Source organism: Oncorhynchus clarkii, chromosome 24, assembly GCF_045791955.1.
Source record: "Oncorhynchus clarkii lewisi isolate Uvic-CL-2024 chromosome 24, UVic_Ocla_1.0, whole genome shotgun sequence".
Taxonomy (NCBI): domain Eukaryota; kingdom Metazoa; phylum Chordata; class Actinopteri; order Salmoniformes; family Salmonidae; genus Oncorhynchus; species Oncorhynchus clarkii.
Genome location: NC_092170.1, coordinates 19499589 through 19525377, shown reverse-complemented (window position 1 = coordinate 19525377; position 25789 = coordinate 19499589). Strand labels below are relative to the sequence as shown.

The following is a 25789-nucleotide window of genomic DNA, read 5'->3' as shown; positions in this document are numbered from 1 at the left end:
GTGCAGGTGCATTTATACGGAGACTTGATTACACACAGGTGGATTGTATTTATCATCATTAGTCATTTAGGTCAACATTGGATCATTCAGAGATCCTCACTGAACTTCTGGAGAGAGTTTGCTGCACTGAAAGTAAAGGGGCTGAATAATTTTGCACGCCCAATTTTTCAGTTTTTGATTTGTTAAAAAAGTTTGAAATATCCAATAAATGTCGTTCCACTTCATGATTGTGTCCCACTTGTTGTTGATTCTTCACAAAAAAATACAGTTTTATATCTTTATGTTTGAAGCCTGAAATGTGGCAAAAGGTCGCAAAGTTCAAGGGGGCCGAATACTTTCGCAAGGCACTGTGTGTGTGTGTATATATATATATATATATATACACACACACACACAGAGAGAGAGTCTCATGCTCCTCTGATATGTTAATTGAATTGACTGAATAAATGGAGTTGACAGTGGAACTGAGTGTTGTTTTGTGTTTTGCCCACCAATGCAGGTCGGAGGAGTCCTTTCAGCAGTACTTCAGTGAGATGCCTTGGTTGGCAGTCCCATACTCAGACGAGGCCCGACGATCACGACTCAACAGACTCTTTGGAATACAAGGTACAACACTGTCTTTGATGTCTCCTCCTGAACTGATATACTGTAGTCCTCCTGGACATGATGCTGAGTGAGTATCAAACACTAGCGGTCTGGCTTAATAATGTGTTGATGTGGAGAAGCGGCCTAATGGCAGCCAGCTCTACGCTGTGCTGGGTAGGGAACAGTGAACAGATAGCCCTGAAGCTGAAGGAATGTGAGCTGGTAATCAAGTTTACTGTTCTGCTCGCTGAGTAAGGGTCATCTCTCTGTCTCTCTCTCTCTGTCTGTAGAGAGGAGTAGTGTGGTTGTAGACAAAGTGCTGGCTCATTACCTCTTCTGGCTGGAATGTTCAGAATGCTTGCAGGACTGGTCGATACTGCCCCGCTTCACCTGTTATTCACACTGGCCCCCACTCATCACCACACACACCCTTCCTCCCAGCCAAACACACACTGTGCACTCTGTGTCTGATAAGGCTGTTAATACACAGTGATATTCTAATCTGAAAGACTGTGGGAGAGAAAAGGGTCGGGCGTTAAGAAAAATCTGCGGGAGTCTGAGAAGAGATGAATGGAGAGAGGGAGGGAACTGGAGAGAGTTCAGAGAGCAGAGGACAGTCAGAGCCTCAGGGATTAAAAGCTCCTCCATACCACACAGATAAACAGTGAGAGATACAGCCATATGCGGTGAGAGCGACTGAAAAACATGGAAGAACAGGAGGGGAGGTGGCAGAGTGAAAATCTACAGTTCATGATTGTTCTCTCCCCCTGTTTCCATATTTCTCTCTTCTTCCTCTTTCTCCCACCCTGCCTCCCCCTCTCTTTCGCGCCCTCTCTCTCCTCTGTCTTCCTCCCTCCCAGGTATTCCCACCCTTATTCTGCTGGACACGGAGGGTCACATGATCACGCGACAGGGCCGTGTGGAGGTGCTGAATGACCCAGAGTGTCGGCTCTTCCCCTGGCACCCCCGGCCTGTACTGGAGCTCAGCGAGTCTAACGCTGTGCAGCTCCACGAGGGGCCCTGCCTCGTGCTCTTTGTGGGTGAGTAGATAAGTGGATGAACATTTCAATGTCAGTCCCTACCGTGCACCTCCACGAGAGGCCCTACCTCGTGCTCTTTGTGGGTGAATGGAGGAGCATTCATTGCTGGTTTCTACCAAACCAATCCTTCAGACTATGTATTCTACATTCTAAATAGCATTGTGCATGTAGTAAAAGTGAACAGATCAGTTGTACGGCCACATGCTATTTTAAGTCTGTGAACATGCAAGAGTAGGGCGGAGCGAAGGAAATGGTTTGTCTGTCTATTTGTTTGTTAGCAGTGCGAGAGATGGATGCCATCCTCTGCTAAGTGGCTTAGGCCAAAGTGGACAGGGCAACCATCAAGCCAGACGAGACAATAAGACAGCAATGTGAGAATGGAGTGACCGATCAGATCCGAAGGGGTCCGCCACAGACCATCTGCTCTCCTCCTTTTGTCTTCTCACTCATCTGCTCATCTGTCCATTCACTCACCCCCTCAGACCTCTCCTCCTCCTGTTCTCTGCTCATTTACCTTCTTTCTCTCTTCTTCCTGTCTTCTCTCTAGTCTTCATGCCTTCACGCCAAGTTCTCTCTTCTTCTCTCACACGTTCTCTCAACCTTTCCTCTTTTGACTCTTTTCATACTTTTGACACCTGTGTTTCTCTCTTGTTCAGATACGGAGGAGGAGGGAGAGCTGGAGCCGGCGAAGGAGCTGATCCAGCCAATCGCAGAGAAGATAATGGCTAAGTACAAAGCCAAGGAGGAGGAGACACCACTGCTCTTCTTCGTGGCTGGAGAGGTAAGATAATGGACACACACACAAACACCTCCAGCTGACCTAGATGAGAATATTCACATGTGATGAAATCTGTCTTATATTTTGGCATTTTAGTTGTTTTGCATTCCTGTCTTGTGTACTGTACATCTCCTCTACTGTGGGTGTCTGTGTGTTTGCTTGTTGCTATGCTCTGGCATGATGTTCCATCTGCTTTAGTTATCACATATCATAATCCTCTGGTGGAACACATGCCACTACGCCCCAACTGACATGAGCTACAGTATAATGTCAGAGGGGCCATTTCTGAGGGATGAAACCCCCTTTCACTTTTATGTGAGGCACACCACAAGGCCCATGGCCCAGAATTTAGCTGGCCGTGTGTCTGATGATGGCTGTTCTCCCTCGATCTTTCCGCCCACCCACTTGCCTGCCCTCAGTGCAGGAGGGAACATGGAGTTTTATTAACTCTTGTTATCTCTTGTTTTTCCTTCTCAACCTTTTCAAGAGCTTGTGGAGTTAGCAGCAGGGACAGACGTAATTACCAGATTAGCTTGCTCCCCCTCTCCTCCCTCACTCCTCTGCTCACAGGGCTCAGAGCTCAGGGGGGTCAGGATGGTGTCCCATGTCAGATGGTTTAGGTTTCAGCCATGGGGAGCTGCACAGGTGCTCCCTCTCTGTCCTGTCTTACCCTCTGCCTGAGGCCACTCTGCTGTCTGTCAGCCTTAATGCTACAGACACAGACAGACACTGGGGCTAAGACCACATACTAACACCCTCTCTCTTTACCTTTTCACCTGTTTGGGGATTTGTTGCATACTGATTGGTATTTATGTTCATCTGGACTGGACCCATTCTAATGAATGTTACATCAGTGAATCTGTTTCTCAGCTGAAAGGTCTGTGTTGCTTTCTCGGTTAATGTTCAGTCTGTGGTAGTCTATAACAGGCAGGTACAGTTTTCTCATCGTCTGGGTTTACATGTAGCTGGATCTGAATTCACCAGCACTCGATCTGTTCCAGACTGGGGGTAGTCCCAAATGGCATCCTATTCCCTATAAATGGCACCCTATTCCCTATATGGGGCCCTATGGGGAATAAGGTAACATTTTGGAGACTGAATGTGTATACCCTGTTAGATATCACTCCCTGCCATGGACCCATTGGGCTCTCTGTTATGCCAGGCAGAGGCTGAGGTTACAGGATGGACCCCCATGCAGCCCGCAGGGCCCTGGCCTGGGTGAGGCCTGCCTGCACGTGGTCAGACTAGGCTCTGTCTGCCAGCTGCTGTGCTGGGGATGGTTTACTTAATCAGTGAGACAGTACAATGCTGGCAGCCCCACATGGAGAGCCTGGCCTGAAGAAAATGAGAGGGGATCTCCTTACCCCACCTTATCAGTCACAGAGAGGCTAAGAGAAACTGACTTGCAACCTACGGTTGTACCATTAGAAGATCACATTTATTTATATAGCCCTTCGTACATCAGCTGATATCTCAAAGTGCTGTACAGAAACCCAGCCTAAAACCCCAAACAGCAAGCAATACAGGTGTTGAAGCACGTTGGCTTGGAAAAACTCCCTAGAAAGGCCAGAACCTAGGAAGAAACCTAGAGAGGAACCAGGCTATGAGGGGTGGCCAGTCCTCTTCTGGCTGTGCCGGGTGAAGAATATAACAGAACATGGCCAAGATGTTCAAATGTTCATATTTATTTTATTTTTATTTTACCTTTATTTAACTAGGCAAGTCAGTTAAGAACAAATTCTTATTTTCAATGACGGCCTAGGAACAGTGGGTTGACTGCCTGTTCAGGGGCAGAACGACAGATTTGTACCTTGTCAGCTCGGGGGTTTGAACTTGCAACCTTCCGGTTACTAGTCCAACGCTCTAACCACTAGGCTACCTTGCCGCCCCATAAATGACCAGCATGGTCAAATAATAGGTCTGGGACAGGTAGCACGTCCGGTGAACAGGTCAGGAGTCCATAGCCGCAGGCAGAACAGTTGAAACTGGAGCAGCAGCATGGCCAGGTGGACTGGGGACAGCAAGGAGTCATCATGCCAGGTAGTCCTGAGGCATGGTCCTAGGGCTCAGGTCCTCCGAGAGAGAGAAAGAAAGAGAGAATTAGAGAGCATACTTAAATTCACACAGGACACCGAATAAGACAGGAGAAGTACTCCAGATATAACTAACTGACCCTAGCCCCCTGACACAAACTACTGCAGCATAAATACTGGAGGCTGAAGATGAAGAAGAGGCCCTATTCACAGAGAAAATTCATGGGGATTGATGGATATTTGTGATTGCAATAAAGACAAATACTGTAAATGTTATGTATTTTATATCTACAGTGTTTTCTATATTATTAACTATGAGATACTTGGGGTATAGTTGTCTTCTTTGCCTTGATCTTCCCAGGTTTAGCCAGGAATAGGAGATCCTGACAATAGTTTAGTCTGCCGCCCGTATCACCTGCTAACCTCCCTGACCCCAGGGTACAAAGGTCATGTAGACACAGAGACCTGTGTCACACTGTGTGTGTTGTGAGCCAGACAGGTTGGCCTCTCCACTAGTTATTTACGTCCAAGCAGTGTGGTGTTTTTAGAATACACTCGTCTCCTGTGTCTCTTACTGGCAATACAGTTCAACAGTTAGAAGAAATGAAACAATCAATCATCAAGAAGCAATACCCTCACAGGCAAATCCCTGTCATTTAAAGCAACAATAACTATTTATTGAATAAAAACACTTTTCATTAGGTCTAACAGTGCTTTACAATGTACAGTATGTAAAGATACAGGGTCGAGCTGGCCTATATCCTATCCTTTGATACAGTGATTCTCAGTAACCATGGGTTTCCAGCCTGAATCTCCCAGTGATACAGACTGATAGGCCGTTGTTCAGCCAGTCATATCGCTGTGCCGATTGTATCCTGAATTTCACAACGCCTGGAGACTCTCAAGCTGACCAATCAGTAGGCTGCTTTCCAGGCCGTCTGGCCAACGGGAGCTTCTTATCTTTGCAGGTCCTTATCTGCTGAACGTCGTCTACTCTTTGGAATGCCACAGTGCTACAATGGTCAGAATAAACCTGACATGGTGCAGCAGGAGGTTCCATACGGTAAACGCACACGGGAGCCTTATCACGACAGTCAGTCAGTGACTGCAGGCCATACGTAGCATAGCATAGATACCCTTTGTCTTTGTATTCAGAGCTGGGCTGGAGAGCGAGGATGGGGGCCAGCCTCTTTATCACTCGCACAGCTGGACTGGTTGCTTCTCATGAAGAACAGTTTACACATGGTTAGCAGCCACACAAAGGAAGACGCGAGACTTCCCACAGAGAAGAAGACAGCCATGGAGATTACATCTCTTCATATCTAAGAGGCTGGGAGGCCATGCTAACAGAGAGACTCCTGTGATTTCTCTTTTTGTGGTTCCTTTCGAAGGCAATGCTGAGGATGTATCTTCAATCTGAGCTTGCAAGAGAAGACTTTGGGGGATGTGAGGAGTCACAGATTTTCTCAAGCTTGGGAATGTAGCTTGTGGCTACATGAATCATCCATTAAACATCCTCATAAGTGTAGCAATTACTTTCATTGTATATTTTTCTGAAGTTGAATAGGTTTAAGACGATCTGCTCCCAGATCAGATGGTAGAGATTCAGGGGAAGTGAGCTCTCCAGATCTTACAGGATAACTCAACTGTTCTGCTAGCAGTTTCGCAACAAGTCAAACTGTGTTGGCATACATACTTGTCCTTTTTAGGTAACAAAGTGGCCAAACTGGTCAGAGAGCAGATTGTGCAGTTCAATCCATTTAGGTTGAATTGTTTTACTGCCATTTTTCCAGATAACGGGAGCGTTACTCCAAAAAAGAAAAGAGAAACATTTTGTGAAAAGCTGTGATTTAATGACGGGGCCAAGCCTTTGCGACAGCGCCAGCTTGTGGTCGTTTTCTGTAACTTCTCTATTTTTAAATAATATTTTCCATATGAAATTGTTCTTTGATCTCTTCCAAGTCTCTCTCACCCAGAGGGCTTAGTTGAGTAGAAATCAGCTCATCCTGTCACGAGGAAGGGAGAGACCATCTCAGAAGATGTCATATACTAATCTGGCATGACAGAGCTGAAATGTGACTTCACAAATCAACACTTGGAATCCTCTTTAACATTTAGAAGAAAAGTCTGGACTGACTGGAACTAATGCAGCTTTGTTGAAGTGGGGAAAAGCTTCTTCTAAGATTACATGCGGTTGCAAGTATTGCCAAAAAGTGCATGTTATTTTCTCTGAATAATTGATAGCCCCTCCGAGTGGGCTGGGGTGCCGCTTCCTGTCTGCTGTGGTGTTATAGTGAGTTATTCCTGCTGTCTTATGATTGTCTGTAATTCCCAGTTGTTAAAAGGGTGAGAGGTGAGATCAAGCCTGGGACTGAACAAGGCTTGTAAAAAGACATTCAGTGACATAAGTCTGTCCTCACTAACTCTGTCGTCAAAGCTCCACCACACACCCATTTTTACTATTTCTCACCAGACAGGAGGGAATACACCACTCTCTCCCCCTCCTTCTCACCCACGTGTACACTATCCAAACACGCTGTGATGTGTCTCTGAAGCTTCCCAGCCTTGTAGTCTGTGGGTGAGGCTTTGAAGGGATGGATGTTGTTGGACCCCCTCCTGTTCCCCCCAGCTCTCTCCCACAGTGGGGTGCATGACGGAGCCCTGGCTAGTGGTGAACACTGCCTGCAGGAGAGAAAAGAAGAGCTCCCTCCCCAGTCTTCAAGCAGACATTGACATTATCACCTTCAGTTGTGAATCCATTAAGTTATATTAAGTGCCATAGTTAATCTTGTGTCCCTGTTTTTTAATACCAAAATCAAGTCAGAACTGATTGAAAGCAATTACGTTTTTATATTCGGTCATAAGGATGTTAGCAATTATCTAGCAATTCCTTTTGCATGACACACAGGATAAAGTGTTGTTGATTATATGAAAACTAGGCCACGCCACTTCACTTTGTCATACAACTTCTTCCCCAGGCACAATTGCTACCGCATATAGACAGGCTGGTAGACAAGATTGTTGTATGATCATGACTGACCTGTCTGTGTTCCCAGGATGACATGAGTGACTCCCTGCGTGACTACACCAACCTCCCAGAGGCAGCACCCCTGCTCACCATCCTGGACATGTCTGCCCGGGCCAAGTACGTTAAGGACGTGGAGGAGATCACACCGGCCGTGGTGGAGACCTTTGTCCAAGACTTTCTGGCTGAAAAGCTCAAACCAGAGCCCATCTAGAGAGCATGGCAAGACTGTCCCAAATGACACTATTCCCTGCATAGTGCACTGCTTTTGACCAAGGTTTAGTCCTGGTCTAAAGTAGTGCACTATATAGGGAATAGGGTGCCATTTGGGGAACACACCTAAACTTATGGGACTGAACCCACACCTCCATCAAACCCTGAACTCCCGGCTACCACCAGCCAGCCTCCTCTCCAGTCTCCCCCTTTTAGTCAAAGGTCTCACTTTTGACTGACGTCAACTTTTTTTAGACAGGTCTTTCTCTCATGGAGTCTTCTCCTGTGGTGCCTTGCATTGACTAAAGCCCCTACAGTAATATATGGACATTCTGTTGCTTTTTGGCTCCAATAGCTTATTTGATCAGTTTCATTATTGCCATTTCTTGATACTAGAAGAAACCACACAATGTTGACCCAATGGACTTGAATTTTCACAATGTCTCTTTCTTTTGCCGAACCCTCATTGCTGGGAAAGAATAAAATGATTGCAACAAATGTTCTATAGTTGTAATTTACAAGTATGCAGTGCAGAAAATGTTCTGATCTTCCGTCTGGTGTTATTGTTCTTCTGTTTAAAAGGTGCTGCAGAGTAGTATGGCCGCTGTGCATACAGTAGACTTAACAATGTCTGATTTCCCTGTTTTAAAAGGTCATTTTGTCTGTATTTGCTTGTTTTGTATTGTGAATGGTATTTCAAATACCACGTCATGTTCTCCATGATACGAGAGAGTAGTCTTATCATAATTATGTTTCCATTTCAACCACCATGACATAAGATGATTTTCTGTGAAGATCCTCTCTATTGAAAAGGCCAGATATTTTTGAAGGCACAAAAATGGCATTTAAAATCCATCTTAGCAACTAAGTGAAGTATTAATTCACATTTGTCACTCCCTGGTTGTCTCTAGTCATGACTTCACAGCCATTAAAATTCACTGTTAAGCACAACTGTCTGGCAACTTCCTCTATCCATGAGGCCAGTTCTCATTCATTTGGTCAAGCAGTTTTATTCCATTGAGCAAATTTATTTTACAGTATTAGCTTGGTATCACCTACATGTGCCCATTATTTATAATGCATCATGACCTCATTTAGTTTCCATTTATATATATATATATATATATATATTTTTTTTTAAAGTACAATTTGTCTTGATGTCAGACTTTGTATACAACCCATTTGTTTACAGTGTAAGACAACCAAGTATTTCACACCTTTCAATTAAGTAGTTTTTTTACCCTACAACTTCCTTGCCTACAGTAAATGTTCCCAAATTGCTTCAGGTGCCACTGTGGTTACTATGACAATTGCTTTCATATGCCCATCAGTGAAGTTGTTAATTGACAGGTTATTTCCCTTGCTAAACAGACATGCACATGTCCAGTATAGAGATTAAGCAGTCATCTTGAATGGCAGCAGTTTAGTCACAACTGGCAGGAAATATAGTAGGCAACTGTGGAGTGTAAGTGAAGCTTACAAAGCCACACTGGCAGGAATTGGAATATATAATTGAGTAAATAGGCAGACCGGAAAGGACACATTTCACATTGTGGAAATTGTCATTTTCAGCCAAACGCTGATTTTATTTCACTTTTATTAGCCGAGTTGAATATGGAAATGAAATCCATCCATATGAGTCAGTCTGACATGAGGTACAGTGAAGAGGTGTTGTGCAGTCTAGAATGTATGCATGGAAAAAGTGACACCAGGAATAACATGTCCGTTACACTCAAAATGGCTTCCAGGAAAATCATGGAAATTGCACTTTAGATTAAGCTTTCCTCCAAGACGTCTCCATTATGTTTAACAGCTGCCTTCAAACAGGAGCATGCTGGCTGCCATGGCTGAGTTGAGACTGTCCATCCCTGTGGTCCCTGGAGTGGACAGTCTTGGACCGGCAGTTCTCTCAGCCAATTGGACGGTTTCCAGACTCTGTCCATGAGTTTCTCCATCAATCACAAGGCCTGTGTTCCCCTGAGCCCAGCCTTCATGGTACAACTTGGTCGCCGCTCTTGGAAGTGACCGTATAAAATCTGAATGTTCCTCATCTACATGTCTTTACAATTAGGCCTGCTACTCACCCATCCAAAGTCCCCTGCCTTTGAAGGTTTGTTGGACTGGTTTGCTTCCATGTCTTCAGCTATTTCTCTCTCATAGCCGCTGCAGTTGTCTGCTACGTGGACAGTCAGACTTTGGCAGCTGGTTTTGAATGTCGTCCCAGTCCAAGCTGGGGAAGGCAGAAATGGGCACCAATCACTGCTCGCAGCACCTTAGGTTCCCAAGCGTCCACACAGCCTGTGAAAAGAGACCTACACAAGATACTTAGTGAAAGAACCATCCAGAGTAGTGCACAAGTTCACACACTAATTCCTCACTATCAGCTCCTATGGGTACACTCAAAATGGCCACCAGTCCACCCAATATGGCATCATTGACTTGAATAGGGTGTAACATTTCTATAAATTGGATTATGCCCATCCCCAGTTAATCATCATGACATACCCTTGGTGAGCAGGACATTGTGGCAGGATGGTGCCCAGGTTCCCGCACGTTGTCACAGATCAGGGACAGTGGCACAGACTGACCACGCTGGTCCTGAGGGAATGTCAGCCAGGATGGGTCTGGCTGAGAAAATGGCGCCCGGGTGGCGCAGTGGTTAAGGGCACTGTACTGCAGCGCCAGCTATGCCATCAGAGACCCTGGGTTCGCGCCCAGGCTCTGTCGTAACCGGCCGCGACCGGGAGGTCCGTTGGGCAACGCACAATTGGCCTAGCGTCGTTAGGGAGGGATTGGTCGGTAGGGATGTCCTTGTCTCATCGCACACCAGCGACTCCTGTGGCGGGCAGTGCGGGCTAACCAAGGTTGCCAGGTGCACGGTGTTTCCTCTGACACATTGGGGCGGCTGGCTTCCGGGTTGGATGCGCGCTGTGTTAAGAAGCAGTGCGGCTAGGTTGTGTTGTATACGCATGACTTTCAACTTTCGTCTCTCCCGAGCCTGTACGGGAGTTGTAGTGATGAGACAAGATAGTAGCTACTACAACAATTGGACACTACGAAATTGGGGAGAATTTAAAAAAAATTAAAATCATACATATTCAGCATATCACTCCCTTTGGCGCTACAAGGTCAGACCAGATCTTGATATTCCTCAAACGTGACTTTAACCCTCTTCAGTTTGTCCAAGGGGAGCTCACAAAGTGTGTCCACAGAACTGAACTGAAGAACACCATCTGGGGGTTGGCACCAGCAGCCAATTGCAGATCAGATGTCGTCGCACCCCCCTAGCAGGATCTTAAACTGGTGCTCCCGAAACGTCATGGAGCGAGCCACACTCACCACACTCCTGGGAGATGGCGAGAAGATAGTTGATGTTCAGTCCAGATAGCAGGCTATGTATCTTGACTTCATATAAAGTCTACATGTGTAACAGTTGTTGAAGTACTATGTGAATTTCACCAGGTTCATATATCAATATGTTGTGTTGATTTGTTATGCATGCCTGCATCCTGGGAGAAGGGGAGTGTGTACTTACGTTTTGCCCGGCGTGCTCAAATCATTTTGATGCACTGAGAGAGGTAGGCACGCTTTTTCTGTCTTCAGAAAAGTTTGATTCTTTTAAGTACAAAGTCATACACACAATGTTTTGTTCATGAATAATGATGTATATTTAGAGGTTACTCATAAATGGATGGTATTGTTAAGATGCACTTGTAATTGTACTTTTTAGGACGATATCAATATTCTGAATTCAACATGTGGTTAATAGCTAGCTAAGGTATTAGCAGGCTATTGTATGTGTGAACGATGGCTAGCTCCTCGAATGATCCCAGTCCCTCCTATTGTGCATCTGTTGTAGAAAGAGGCGACGATTCTCAGAACAGATGTGCTCTACAAATGTTTTATTTCCTTTTGGATGCAGGTATGTGGTTTTATCAATGTAAAATATGTTATGTATAATAAGGAGAGAGTGTATTAATTTTTGTATTTAAAAATCATTTTGATGCACTGAGAGAGAAAGAGGCGACGATTCTCAGAACAGATGTGCTCTACAAATGTTTTATTTCCTTTTGGATGCAGATGCAAGATGCAGAGAGTCAATTCTGCTTGATTAAAACTACCTGATCTCCAAAGTCCACGTTTATGGTCTCTATCAACCACACACAACGCAGAGTTACAGCGGTGTAGTATAGCACCGGCTACACATGCAACATACATCACCACTATAATGAAAGCGGATATATTCACTCAATTATCTAGCCAACATGTACAGATACTTACGCTAATCTTTTGTCACCAGGGACGGTCCTTTCGAATTTGAGGCCACCTAGTTGGTCCTTCAGATTGGTTGTATGTTCCCGGCGCTGAGGATGCTTTGCCATTTCTGGCACTCCATAAATTGCTGAAAACACGATCAGTGGTCTAATTTTTTTAATGGTCGTTGACAGTGGACTCCTTCATTTTGGACACAACTGTCAGACTGCTTGTGCCGATTTGATCTGACATTTTTTTCGATGTTTGAAATGTCCTCTCACTATCAGGATACAACACCTTCACGGGTCTCATTTTCAATGCTCGCACGTATCTTTTTGAATCTACGATACAGTCGTTGCTTTTTTCATCATATGACTTCGTCCTGCTGGAAGAAGATGCCTCTCATGGACGTCACCATCTTCGCGAAGAGGGCGTGGAAACATTAAACAGCGGCATGACGATTGGTTGGTTTATACCATAAAAAAATGTGTGGGGGGGAGAATCCAAGTAAAATGTGTTTTGTTGGTAATACTGATTAATGTTGGTAATACTAATCTGTAAAACAATATAATATGCTTAACTTTTAATTTAAATACTCCTCGTTATCTTGAGATAGATTTGATCTGCGATTCAGCGGCAAATCATTTTATCTGTACCGAAAAACGTTGTCTTCCATAGAATCGATACCAGAGCAATCGATTGCAAGGTTCCTCATTCGACGTAGACAAACAGAGCGTGAAAAATAATCGTAACATAAGTACACAGCGAACTCACCTGGGATATAATGGCTTTGAGACGAGCCTTGCATTTCGTTTTCAAAGTGGGTGACAGAAGCAAAACGGCCACCTTTTACCGAGATGTGCTAGGCATGAAGGTACATTTCCAGCTCTTTCGTAGAACATCCTCAAACATGTGACCAATAGATTTCACTTGCACAGAGTGTACCAACGTTGTATTTTTAATTTAACCTTTATTTATCTGGGCAAGTCACTTAAGAACTAATTCTTATTTACAATGACGGCCTACACCGGCCAAACCTGGACGACTCTGGGCCAATTGTGCGCCGCCCTATGGGACTCCCAATCATGGCCGGATGTGATACACCCTGGAGTCGAACCAGGGACTGTAGTGACAACTCTTGCACTGGGATGCAGTGCCTTAGACTGCTGCGCCACATTTAATTTGTTTCAATCGTTTGTTATGATTTGTGCTTCAATGGTGTTCATAGTGCTGTAAACTCACGTGATATTGGGGACTAGATCACTGTTTTGCCAAAATGTCAAAATCATTGATTTGATTTCAGATTTTGCGTCATGAAGAGTTTGAAGAGGGATGCAAGGCCACTTGTAATGGGTAGGCAGGCAGGCTGTCAACTTTACTGTTCAACCAACACCTCTTATGAAAATTAAATGTTTGAATTACTTGTTGTGTAACAATCGTCACGGTCTCTCTCATATGATGCCCTACTTGCTTGTGTGTATTCAGCCCTTATGATGGAAAATGGAGCAAGACAATGGTCGGCTTTGGTCCAGAGGATGATCACTTTGTGGCTGAGCTGACCTACAATTATGAAGTGGGAGAATATCACCTTGGCAATGACTTCCTGGTAAGTGAATGGTTATTCATGAACACATATTTTTTTTTAACCCAATCCTAACTCAATGTATGCCACCATGTCTTAATTTCAGGGTCTGACTCTGCAGTCTAGCCAGGCTGTCAGCAATGCTAAGCGGCTTGGTTGGCCCCTCACTGAGGTTGGAGAGGCTCTCTATCTGGTTGAGGCCCCTGGAGGTTACCGCTTCTACCTGGTGGACAAAGATCAGCCTCACAATGGTGGGTCAACAGTGCTTTGCACAGAAGATCATTGCTGTAGTAGACTCTAAAGTAGACTATAGTCTACCATGCTTATTTAAAAGTCCAGGAGGAAATTAACCTGGGTACCAGTCTGTTTGTGCCATCATGCCAGTTCTTGCCATGCCATGTTTGGTTTGCATTGAGTAGGCAGGAGCACAAACGTATCTGGAACCAATCTAGATATCAATACTCCTTACATCCAGGTAACTTCCAAAACAGAACAGCTTCAATGCGCCTTGGCATAGATTCCACAAGTGTCTGGAACTCTATTGGACAGATGCGACACCATTCTTTCATGAGAAATTCCATAATTTTGTGTTTTGTTGATGGTGGTGGAAAACACTGTCTCAGGTGCCACTCCAGAATCTCCCATAAGTGTTCAATTGGGTTGATATCTGGTGACCGAGACACCCACACACACTTTAAACCCCCTATGCTCCTTTGACACCCCTCTTTCAAAGTCAGAAATCTCTTATTTTAGCCATGGTAGCCAAAATAATGGGTAACTAGGCATTTTTATACATGACACTAAGCAGGGTGGGATGTAATTGCTTAATTAACTCAGGAACTACACCTGTTTGGAAGCACCTGATTTCAATATACTTTGTATCCCTCATTTATTCGTGTTTCCTTTATTTTGACAGTTACCTGTATATTGTGTACAGTTGAAGTTGGGAAGTTTACATACACCTTAGCCAAATACATTTAAAAAAAAATCACAATTCCTGACATTTAATCCTAGTAAAAACTTCCTGTCTTAGGTCAGTTAGGTCACTTTTTTTTAAGAATGCGAAATGTCTGAATAATAGTAGAGATAATGATTTATTTCAGCTTTTATTTCCTTCATCACATTCCCAGGGGGTCAGAAGTTTACATACACTCAATTAGTATTTGGTAGCATTGCCTTTAAATGGTTTAACTTGGGTCAAATGTTTCAGGTAGCCTTCCACAAGCTTCCAACAATAAGTTGAGTGAAGTTTGGCCCATTCCTCCTGACGGAGCTGGTGTAACTGAGTCAGGTTTGTAGACCTTCTTGCTTGCACATGCTTTTTCAGTTCTGCCCACAAATTTTCTATAGGATTGAGGTCAGGGCATTGTGATGCCCATTCCAATACCTTGACTTTGTTGTCCGTAAGCCATTTTGCCACAACTTTGGAAGTATGCTTGGGGTCATTGTCCATTTGGAAGACCCATTTGCGACCAAGCTTTAACTTCCTGACTGATGTCTTGAGATGTTGCTTCAATATATGCACAGAATTTTCCTTCCTCATGATTCCATCTATTTTGTGAAGCGCACCAGTCCCTCCTGCAGCAAAGCACCCAACATGATGCTGCCACCCCCATGCTTCACGATTGGGATCGTGTTCTTCGGCTTGCAAGCCTCCCCCTTTTTCCTCCAAACATAACAATGGTCATTATGGACAAACAGTTCTATTTTTGTTTCATCAGACCAGAGGACATTTCTCCAAAAAGTACAATCTTTGTCCTCATGTGCAGTTGCAAACCGTAGTCTGGCATTTTTATGGCGTTTTTGGATCAGTGGCTTCTTCCTTGCTGAGCGGCCTTTCAGGTTATGTCGATATAAGACTCATTTTACTGTGGCTATAGATACTTTTGTATCTGATTCCTCCAGCATCTTCACAAGGTCCATTGCTGTTGTTCTGAGATTGATTAGCACTTTTCGTACCAAATTACGTTCATCTCTAGGAGACAACGCGTCTCCTTCCTGAGCTGTATGACGGCTCCGTGGTCCCATGGTGTTTATACTTGCATACTATTGTTTGTACAGATGAACGTGGTACCTTCAGACGTTTGGAAATTGCTCCCAAGGATGAACCAGACTTGTGGAGATCTACAATTGTTTTTCTGAGGTCTTGGCTGATTTCTTTAGATTTTCCCATGATGTCACGCAAAGAGGCACTGAGTTTGAAGGTAGGCCTTGGAATATATTCACAGGTACACCTCAAATTGACTCAACTGATGTCAATTATCCTATCAGAAGCTTCTAAAGTCATGACATCATGTTCTGGAATTTTCCAAGCTGTTGAAAGGCACAGTCAACTTAGTGTATGTAGACTTCTGACCCACTGGAATTGTGATACAGTGAAATAATCTGTCTGTAAACAATTGTTGGAAATCAAAGTAGATGCACAAAGTAGACATGCACAAAGTAGATGTCCTAACTGACTTGCCAAAACTATAGTTTGTTAACAAGAAATTTGTGGAGTGGTTGAAAAACGAGTTTTAATGACTCCAACCTAAGTGTATGTTAACTTCTGACTTCAACTGTATGTGTATCTGTTTTTCACTTGTTTAAAGATCCTGTACAGAAGGTATGTCTGGCAGTGTCTGACCTGCAGAAATCAACACACTACTGGTCCTCCCTTCTGGGGATGAAGGTGATGGAGAGAAATGAGGAGAAAAAGACTGTGCTGATGGGATTCGCAGACACTCAGGTGTGAGAGAGAGAGACACTTGGTTCTACACCACAGGAGGTTGGTGGCACCTTAATTGGGGAGGAGGGCTTGTGGTAAAGGCTTGAGTGGAATTAGTGGAATGGTATCAAATACATCCAACAAATGGTTTCCATGTGGTTGATTCCATTAGCTCCATTGCGGCCATTATTATGAGCCATCCTCCCCTCAGCAGCCTCCTGTGTTCTACACTTAGAACACGAGTGTGTGTTTGCATGAATTGATAAGATGGTGCTAATGCTAGGTGTGTGTTTCTGTATATTTGCAGTGTAAACTAGAGCTTTACAACATTGGTGGGACAGTAGATCATGGGACAGCATTCGGGAGGATAGCTTTCTCTTGTCCACATAAGCAGGTGAAGTAATTTACCCTTTTCCAGTACACGACACACTGATGTCATGCACATATCCGCGTGTCTCTTGACGGCAGTAAGAAAGCCGTCGCCATTTGCGCCCATTCAACATCACCTAGATTTACTTTTTTATTATTCTAAACAAAATAACTTTTTTGGGCTCTCATATGCTTACAATGTTTTGATTCTAGCTTGAACAGTTGACGAAGACTATATTTGGTTGTATTCTTTGCAAAATAACTATTAGATGCAGCAGTTGTTAGCTAGAATGTTAACGATCGTTGAAATAGGCTGTTGCAAAAGCTAGCCAAGGAGACAATTTCCGAGTTATTATTATTTTTTGAAAGTATAATGCGATGATGACAAACATATTAAATAGGACATTCATACGAGCCTTATAATCCAAAAGTAGTGTGAAATCACTCATAAGCAAAATGTAAATAGTATTTTTTGCTGGCGTTTCTATAATAACTCGCCCTTGTTCTGCCATCAGCTTGCTCGCATCGCCCTCATGCAGCAGTGTTTGCTAACACAGAAAGGGGTCTGTCTATACAATGCTATAAATTATTTACATGTGTAACAGTTTTGCTTCCGTCCCTCGCCTCGCCCCTACCTGGGCTCGAACCAGGGACCCTCTGCACACATTGACAACAGTCACCCTTGAAGCACCGTTACCCATCGCTCCATAAAAGCCGCGGCCCTTGCAGAGCAACAACTACTTCAAGGTCTCAGAGCGAGTGACGTCACTGATTGAAGCGCTATTAGTGCGCACCCTGCTAACTAGCTAGCCATTTCACACCGGTTACACATGCACACAGAAAGCAATATTGAATAATTGTTGTTTAATTATTTTTAGTTGCCAGATCTTGAAGCCCTGATGACAAAAGAAAACTATAAAATCCTTACTCCTTTGGTTAGCCTGGACACCCCTGGGAAGGCTACAGTAGAAGTGGTCATTCTGGCTGATCCAGTGAGTGCATTACCAAATGATTAACATGGGTAAAATGTATTAATTCTACATTCTGCACATAATAACGGTGGTCATATGTGGTCTAGGATGGCCATGAGATCTGCTTTGTGGGAGATGAGGCATTCAGACAACTCTCCCAGATGGACCCCAGTGGAAATGCATTGCTGGATAAGGTTGGTATTTAGAAATATTATGAAAATGAAACCATACTTTGCATTATCACTGAGTACATAGTCTTAATCTATTACCCTAATTTATTTTCAGGCTATGGCTGAAGATAAAAGTGATGAGTGGTTTGCCAAGCACAACAAGCAGAAGGCTTCAGCGTAAATGCTAAGAACATAGCTGAGCCGTCATGGGTCTACTGGACATCTCCAACTACTGTACCTGGATGTGTTTGTGAACACTCCAATAGAGGTGTAGAGCATGGGATCTCTAATTGCCTTTATATTTTGCCCCGTATATGGCATTACCCTTCCAGCTGCACTATGTCAGTAGATTTTACTCAACCAGAAGCATTATTTAGAGATGTTTAGGAGACTGAAAGTGTACCTATATTTCATTCATACTGTGGCAGAAGCTTGATGAACATGGACAATTTTTAAATGAATCATGTTTTTGTATGCAAAGAAAACAATTGTACCTGTTCAGCTCAATGAAATGAATAAAACACTGTAATAATTCTGACTTCATCAGAACAGTGAAGTGCAAGACTGCAAGTGTGTGGTAGAAAAGTAATTTCAATTTGAAGTCCTCACACTGCCAAATTGTAGGTCAAGGTTTGTAAAAGGTGCAGACGCTGCAGGTTGAAAAACCAATGAAATGACAGGGCATATGCATATCATGTGATGTTGAAGCTGTGTTGTGCTCATTCAACAGTTTCAAATGGGGAAATGAAAGTGAACTATATCAAAAGGGGGTGCCATGAACATTTCCATCAAGATGGGAGAATTGCCTAACCTTTGCTAACAACTCAATCGTACCATCTTCTAGTGATTCCATTTCTTTGGCATAAAGAGATGAATGACACTAAATAAGTGTTTGGTCCCTTATTAAACAAACTATTGAGTTGTTATGCTGCATAATAAAGAGGGAGAAGCATATTAAATAATGTTTTAATAAACTTGTGTGCACTGATTGAAAAGATAAGTGCAATGTAGCTAGGCCAGAGACATCCAGAATGGGTTCAGTGTGAGGCGTTTCGAACTCCGGGAAACAAATTGGTTGGCCATTTCCATATTGACTTTTTGGTTCTGCTCATCGCTCCTCTGTTTACGGTTGTGGACAAAAATCCTAGAATATGATGGTGCTTTGCCACTGAAAATGTAAGGAGGATGAGAACCCTCCAGACGGGATAAGAACATTTGAGACCGTCAGATTTACAAGAGGTTGAAAAGGGGCTTATATTTGTTAGATAGCTACCAAATTTGCCAACATTGGTTTCAATTGACGCTTTTGCTAGCTAGTACGTGGCTATTTAGCTAGCCAACGAACGTCGTAGCTAGCTACCAGCTAGTGACTGACCAGTGATATCTGAGTATAGTTAGCTAGCTCGCTACTCGAAACTGTGAACCAGTTCCAGCTTTCCATCTAACCCGCTAGCTATATCGGTTCCTTCAAACTTTTTTTGTGTCAGCCAACGTTCGGTAACGACGTTAGCATATCAGTCTGGCCCTGCGAGCTAACCTAGCTAGTGAAGTGTAGCTATCAGATTTTCCATACTAGACAAGACAGCGTTAGCTGGCATATGTTATTTAATAGCTATTGAATAGTGCCATGATTGCACTTCTTTAGCTAACAAGACATAACGTGACATTAAGCTCGAGGCACCTGCATGACAGGTATCTCCGGGATCCAAAGAGGAGCTGAACTGTCTTAATTTCCCACCGTGAGGCATTGAAATCAAAATAACCAGCCCCATGACCACACATTGGGTGTGAACGAGGGGTCAACATCAGGACAAATGTCTCTCCTGCTGATCGTCATACTAGCACTTCTCCTGTTCCTGCTCCTATCTGTTCTACTCTTCAGGTAAGAAAATATGCCGTAACATGGGGGAAGAACACTTTCACACAATATTCCTGTCTAATATACCTTCCTTCTAATGCCAAAACAACTATTGCCAAATCATCAAATAATGCAGCTGTCCCCTTTTCAGAAAGTATCTATGCATACCTTACATTTGGAATACCTGATTCTTTCTACCTCTGAAAATCACTATTCATGTGACTTGAGAAATGTAGAGAACGCACTAAATGTTGTAATGGGAATGACTTGGGCAATCAGACAACTGAACTGCTGAAGCTTGCTGTTGCTGCAAGAGTTGGCTAGAACAATGCCCTATCTTTGTGCACTAACACAAGTGCCAGCCTGTCCTTTGATGGAACTCAATATCTAGGTGGCTTTCAGGTTACGTAACCCTGTACCTTAGAGGCTGCTGCCCCATATACATAGACTTAATCACTGGCCACTTTATTTATTTTTTTATTTTATTTCACCTTTATTTAACCATGTAGGCTAGTTGAGAACAAGTTCTCATTTACAACTGCGACCTGGCCAAGATAAAGCAAAGCAGTGCGACACATTTTGATCAACAAACGTACAGTCAATAACACAATAGAAAAATCTGTATACAGTGTGTGCAAATAGTTGCGAAGTAATTACACTTGAGCAATTTACACTGGTGTGATATATGTGCAGATGAGGATGTGCAAGTAGAAATACTGGAACACTAGTAATTTGAATAATGTTAACATATTTTTGCTTTACACATCTCATGTGTATATACTGTATTATATTCTACTGTATTTTAGTCTATGCCACTCTGACATTGCTCATCCTAATATTTATATATTCCTTAATTCCATTCTTTTACTTTTAGGTTGTGTGTATTGTTGTGAATTGTTAGGTATTACTGCACTGTTGGAGCTAGAAACACAAGCATTTCTCTACACCTGCAATAACATCTGCTAAATGTGTATGTAACAAATATGATTTGATTTGAAAATGACAGGCAAACAAATGCACACAACTTTGTTGATGGAGAAGTGAGAGACACAGAAGATGTCTGTTCTAGAGGTCAACTGATTATGATTTTAACGCCGATACCGATTCAGTTCCTAGGCAGTCATTGAAAATAAGAATGTGTTCTTAACCGACTTGCCTAGTTAAATAAAAGGTATAAAAACATTTTTTATATACAAATATTTTTTAAAATCGGAAATCGGCGCCCAAATATGTTATGAAAACTTGAAATCGGCCCTAATTAATCGGCCATTCCGATTAATCGGTCGACTTCTAGTCTGTTCAATGTATCATTTCTTTATGATCGGTGACATTATCAAATCATTTGACATGGTATGTTGTTCTCTCTGGTTATTTTCAGATGGTTAATATGCAGCCTGGCGGTACGGTTCTTCCACAACACACTGAATGCTGAGCTGAAGATCAAATCAGTAGGGCTCTTTTCAGTGCATGGAATAAGTATCCAGTTTCAGCCCCAGCACACTCTGGTAGGCTTTGTTCACATTACATTTACGCAAAGCATGTGGCTTATGAAATGAAATTTAGGGATGTGCATCTTTCCGATACATATCTAGCTAGGTACATGTGCTCCAATACCATACAGGAACGATATGTTTTAGTGTGAAACGATTCAGTTTGATTAGAGAACGAATCGATGCGATTTGGTTCGATGCGTTACGATTAGATGTACTAACATTTGTTGCATACACACATTCATTTTCCATTCTAAATCAAATCTGCTGCTGATGTGTGTAGATGGGTGAGAAAAAAAAAATCATATTTAATACATTTTGCATTCAGGCTGTAGCATAACAAAATATGGAATAAGTCAAGAGGTATGAAAAATCAAATGGTTTTGACCGTTTACTGAGTGATTTTCTCTTCTCCTCGCTTTGGCCACACAGTGCACCTCGCAAAAGTGATTGCTGTCCTTTTATGAATTTTTGATATACCCTGTATACTAGATATACCCTGTATATTTAAAAATGACCATATACACTGATTTATTTAAAGCAAATCTACCAAAACTATTGCTTGATGATAAACCTGAACAACAAAAATAAAATGTATTGTAAGCCCAATTCAGCAGGCAGTGGCAGTCAGTGCCGTTTAAGATGAGGCAGGATTATTTATTTTTTTAATGAGCATGGCCTTATTTCTATTACAGCATATTGGATGACTGTCATTCATATTCCATACACCCAGCTCAATGTAACATCGATAGGTTTAGGCTACTACATGATACTATAATCTTTCCCTAAACCCATCATGCGGTTTCTACAACCTAGCCTCTGAATGAATGTTTACCACGTAGGTGTACATGTCGAGAAAAAATTGAGTAATCAAGGTGACAGACATTGATTGACACATTCAATTCCACCTTGTACACTCTATCTGTAGCTGTCTTTTTGCACTACAGAAGAACCAAGAAATGACACGACAGCTGTCTTTTTGGGCTTGCAAAGAGTTGCCAAGAAAAATCAATTTCTCAGACTGGCCAATAAAAAGAAAATATTAAGATGGGCAAGAGAACACAGGCACTGGACAGAGGAACTCTGCCTAGAAGACCAGCATCCCGGAGTCGCCTCTTCACTGTTGATATTGAGACTGGTGTTTTTCGGGTACTATTTAATGAAGCTGCCAGTTGAGGACTTGTGAGGCGCCTGTTTCTCAAACTAGAGACACTAATGTACTTGTCCTCTTGCTCAGTTGTGCACCGGGGCCTCCTACTCCTCTTTCTATTCTGGTTGCGCTGTTCTGTGAAGGGAATAGTACACAGCATTGTATGAGATCCTCAGTTTCTTGGCAATTTCTCGCATGGAATAGCCTTAATTTCTCAGAACACGAATAGACTGACGAGTTTCAGAAGAAAGTGCTTTGTTTCTGGCCATTTTGAGCCTGTAATCGAACCCACAAATTCAGATGCTCCAGATACTCAACTAGTCTAAAGAAGGCCAGTTTCCATTGCTTCTTAAATCAGAACAACAGTTTTCAGCTTTGCTAACATGATGGCAAAAGGGTTTTCTATTGATCAATTAGCATTTTTAAAATGATAAACTTGGATTAGCTAACACAATGTGCCATTGGAACACAGGAGTGATGGTTGCTGATAATGGGCCTCTGTACGCCTATGTAGATATTCCATTAAAAAAATCTGCCGTTTCCAGCTACAATAGTAATTTACAAGATTAACAATGTCTACACTGTATTTCTGATTAATTTGATGTTATTTTAAAGGACAAAAAAAATGCTTTTGTTTAAAAAACAAGGACATTTCTAAGTGACCCCAAAGTTTTGAATGGTAATGTATGTTTTCTGATTGCTGCAAGAAGAATTGCCTCTGAGGACATTTAACTTCCTCTGGAAGTTGTCATAATTACTGTGTAAGTCTATGGAAGGGGGTGAGAACCATGAGCCTCATAGGTTTTGTATTGAAGTCAATGTACCTAGAGGAGGACAGAAACTAGCTCTGGCTAAACCATGGTGCTACTCTACAGATTGCTGTTGAGGATACTGTAGATGTTCATTGCAAAATAGTTTTAATACATTATTTATACACTTTTCAACAGTGCATAGACGACAATAGGTTGTCACTCAACTAATAAAGTCTATCATTTTATAATTTGAATGCTGAAGGTGCCACGCACATGCGTAAGATCAGGAGTTTGTGTTTATGCAGGACATCTCGCCCTCACCTAACGTCAACCAATCATGTCAATGCGGAGCTAAACGGAGGTCTCCGCGTTGTTTTAAAATTTGAGGGGCGAATGGCGATGTGGTACGGAGCCAAATTTGGCCTCTGCATGCATCTGGAGTCGCCGAAATTTGCGTTACACCATCCATACCGCGCTTCCAACCACATTTTCAGATTAAGCGTAAATTGGCTTTAACGCAGACCTCTTTTCACACTCGTTTGCGGCAGAATTTATTGACAAAAGTCGCTAAATGCTATCAAAAACATAGAAACTGTGGCAAAACTTCCCAAAGGCAGCCTGAAAAGTACCTGAATTTTTCGCTAGCCTGTACCAACAAATAATAGCGATAAAGTCACTAAATTGGCAACATTGCGCCTACCTCCGTTGGTCAGTACGTGAAGCTGGGCACAGTTCGCACTTTGACAAGGATTACTGATATTTCCTGGGGTTGTTCGGCAGGCAAAATGACTTGCAGATCAATGACTCAACACAGTTACATGCAGTTCAACACTTAAGGAGAGGAAGCATCAGTTGTCACAAAATATGAGAGGTATTTTCCGAAGGTGTAAAAAAATGTTGCTAATATGAGCAAAACATTTTTGTGATCCTGCGATTTGTAACGTTTGAATGCTACATTTGGATCGGTTTGGGGTCCACGTACTAATGCACTTGCTTCTTAAACATTTGAATCCGGGACCGATGCGAATCGTTACATCCCTAGAAATCCTGTTTCAATGTCTTCATTGGGAAGGGTATTTATTTGTGTATTGTCACACATTGTAGAATATACAACCTTTTTCAACTCGTGTAAGACTACAATTCAGTTGTAAACCAGGTGCATTTCTCCTTTTTTTATTGCAGGAAATAGACAGGATATGGATTTCAAGCAAACTTTTAAACCAGAACCTGCCGTGAGTTTTTTAAAGACATGTTTATACAATCTTATACCCGCATATCTTAATTGCATATCTCTCAGCTTTCTTGGCCTTTGAGGGAAAGGACCTGTGAATAATTTAACAATACAAGGTTCTGAACTCTTTTTTTTTTTTCTTTTTTTTTCTCAGGAGGTGCCTGGCTTTGTGTGTGGGCGAGTCCAGAGTGAGAGTGGACTTGCAGCAGTCTCTAAGACCTCGGGCGCCTAAGAGCCGTGATGGAGGAGAGTCAGGGAAGGTTCCCCTTAGCCCTGCAGCCCTGCGGTTCCTGTCCCAGGTAGGGACAAACACACAACTGTTTATATATGAATTTTACTCATTAAATGATTCATGAAAAACAGTGCTCTCAGCTGCTGTCTTTCCGCTCTCAGCTGCTGTCTTTCCATATTGACTCCATCAATGTGATGGTGCTAAACCTAGCCCTGTCAGAGTCTTTATGGTACATGACCACCTCAAGTATCGACTTACTGCTCGACCACCAGGGCAAAAGGTATTAAACCTCTACACACTAACTTCATCTAAACAGATCAGTCTTTTTAGTTTAGCCTGACTATTTACATTTTCATATTCTTCATAACAATTTCTCAAACTTTCATAACAGGTTGGCCTGGGACTTTTCTGTTGGACAGCTAAGCAGTAAAGTGCTTAAAAGCAGTCGATTGGTATGTGGGGTTTTTTCCCATGTAAACATAGCAATCTTTTAAGTGGGTCTATTTTAAAGAAGTGTTACTTCACAGAATGTATTTCACTGCATTGTCCCAACTCACTGCTCAGCAGGATACATGTCTGGCAGAGGTGTCCCTGAGCCTGGTGCTGTCTGGGGATGTCAGCCTGCCAGAGCTGCATCCAGGCCGACTGGCCCTGTGTGTGAGAACACTGCTTGCTGAGCTGCACGAGGGCCTGTTCCTCAGCCAGCTACTGCTTCCACCTCCTCCTCTGGAGAGCACTCTCTCTGCAGACGGTGAGAAAGTGCAAAGGGGTGTGTCCCAATGGCACCCTATTCCCTACATAGTCCACTACTTTAGGGAAAAGTGTATCGTGAGACACAGATGTGATGTTATTGTATGGCTGTTGTAAGGTGATTTTGAGAACCATTCGGCAATGCATTATTCACAACCATTTCTCTGTTGTCATTTTCTTCTAGAATGTGAAAAGGACGAGTATATCCAGACTGAAGCAGTGGAGCAGTTTCATCAGCTGGTGCCCCAGAAGGTCAACATGGAGTTTGAGAATACTAGTATAACCCTGTCCATGCACAGCCAGAAAAGGTGAGTCATAGGGCACAGAGTTGGTATGAATCATGTGTTTTTGTTATTTAAAAAAAAAAGGCACAATGTCGTTTTCTTTTACCTCTGACTGTATATCTGAATCATCCAGACACTTGAACTGGACCCTAAAGTCTCTGAAGGTGGGATACGGACGTGAGGACGAGCAGCTGCCCCTCAGGAGCTTCACCCCTGAGATGAGCTTCCCTCAGAGCAGCCTGGAACTACTTCTGGAGGGTGAGTGGAGAGCTGGGCACTGGGCACCAGAAAGATGTGCATCACAAACGACAATCA

At 42.9% G+C, this 25789-nt stretch overlaps 3 protein-coding genes and 1 pseudogene across 10 annotated transcripts in view; 3 read left to right on the top strand and 1 right to left on the bottom strand.

The window, feature by feature from the left end:
* LOC139382756 (nucleoredoxin-like) overlaps window positions 1-8625 on the top strand; it is a 62238-nt gene extending 53613 nt beyond the window's left edge. The window contains exons 5-8 of one of the 2 annotated variants that reach the window (XM_071126878.1): window positions 500-606; window positions 1446-1625; window positions 2282-2406; window positions 7493-8625. In XM_071126878.1, coding sequence (XP_070982979.1) covers window positions 500-606; window positions 1446-1625; window positions 2282-2406; window positions 7493-7675 — 595 coding nt within the window. In that variant the 3' untranslated portion in view covers window positions 7676-8625. The remainder of the gene's footprint in view (window positions 1-499; window positions 607-1445; window positions 1626-2281; window positions 2407-7492) is intronic. The other variant, XM_071126879.1, reaches the window with a different exon arrangement.
* Window positions 8626-9354: 729 nt separating this feature from the next.
* Window positions 9355-12371, bottom strand: LOC139382600 (rRNA methyltransferase 3A, mitochondrial-like; annotated as a pseudogene).
* A 224-nt stretch (window positions 12372-12595) lies between these two features.
* LOC139382894 (glyoxalase domain-containing protein 4-like) lies at window positions 12596-18701 on the top strand. The gene is made up of 9 exons (XM_071127150.1): window positions 12596-12802; window positions 13232-13281; window positions 13414-13534; window positions 13617-13761; window positions 16102-16238; window positions 16525-16611; window positions 17465-17578; window positions 17665-17751; window positions 17843-18701. The coding sequence occupies exons 1-9, from the start codon at window positions 12713-12715 to the stop codon at window positions 17906-17908; spliced, it is 897 nt and encodes a 298-aa protein (XP_070983251.1). The 5' UTR covers window positions 12596-12712; the 3' UTR covers window positions 17909-18701.
* Window positions 18702-18814: 113 nt separating this feature from the next.
* The window catches only part of LOC139382312 (bridge-like lipid transfer protein family member 2), a 32773-nt gene continuing 25798 nt past the window's right edge, over window positions 18815-25789 (top strand). For 2 of the 7 annotated variants that reach the window (XM_071126222.1, XM_071126216.1), the window contains exons 1-9: window positions 19323-19609; window positions 20964-21090; window positions 24160-24209; window positions 24363-24507; window positions 24602-24720; window positions 24832-24892; window positions 25008-25191; window positions 25375-25498; window positions 25608-25732. In XM_071126222.1, the coding sequence (XP_070982323.1) occupies window positions 19542-19609; window positions 20964-21090; window positions 24160-24209; window positions 24363-24507; window positions 24602-24720; window positions 24832-24892; window positions 25008-25191; window positions 25375-25498; window positions 25608-25732 (1003 nt within the window). In that variant the 5' untranslated portion in view covers window positions 19323-19541. Of the gene's footprint in view, window positions 19610-20963; window positions 21091-24159; window positions 24210-24362; window positions 24508-24601; window positions 24721-24831; window positions 24893-25004; window positions 25192-25374; window positions 25499-25607; window positions 25733-25789 lie in introns of all 7 variants that reach the window. The other 5 variants (XM_071126221.1, XM_071126218.1, XM_071126217.1 and 2 more) reach the window with 5 other exon arrangements.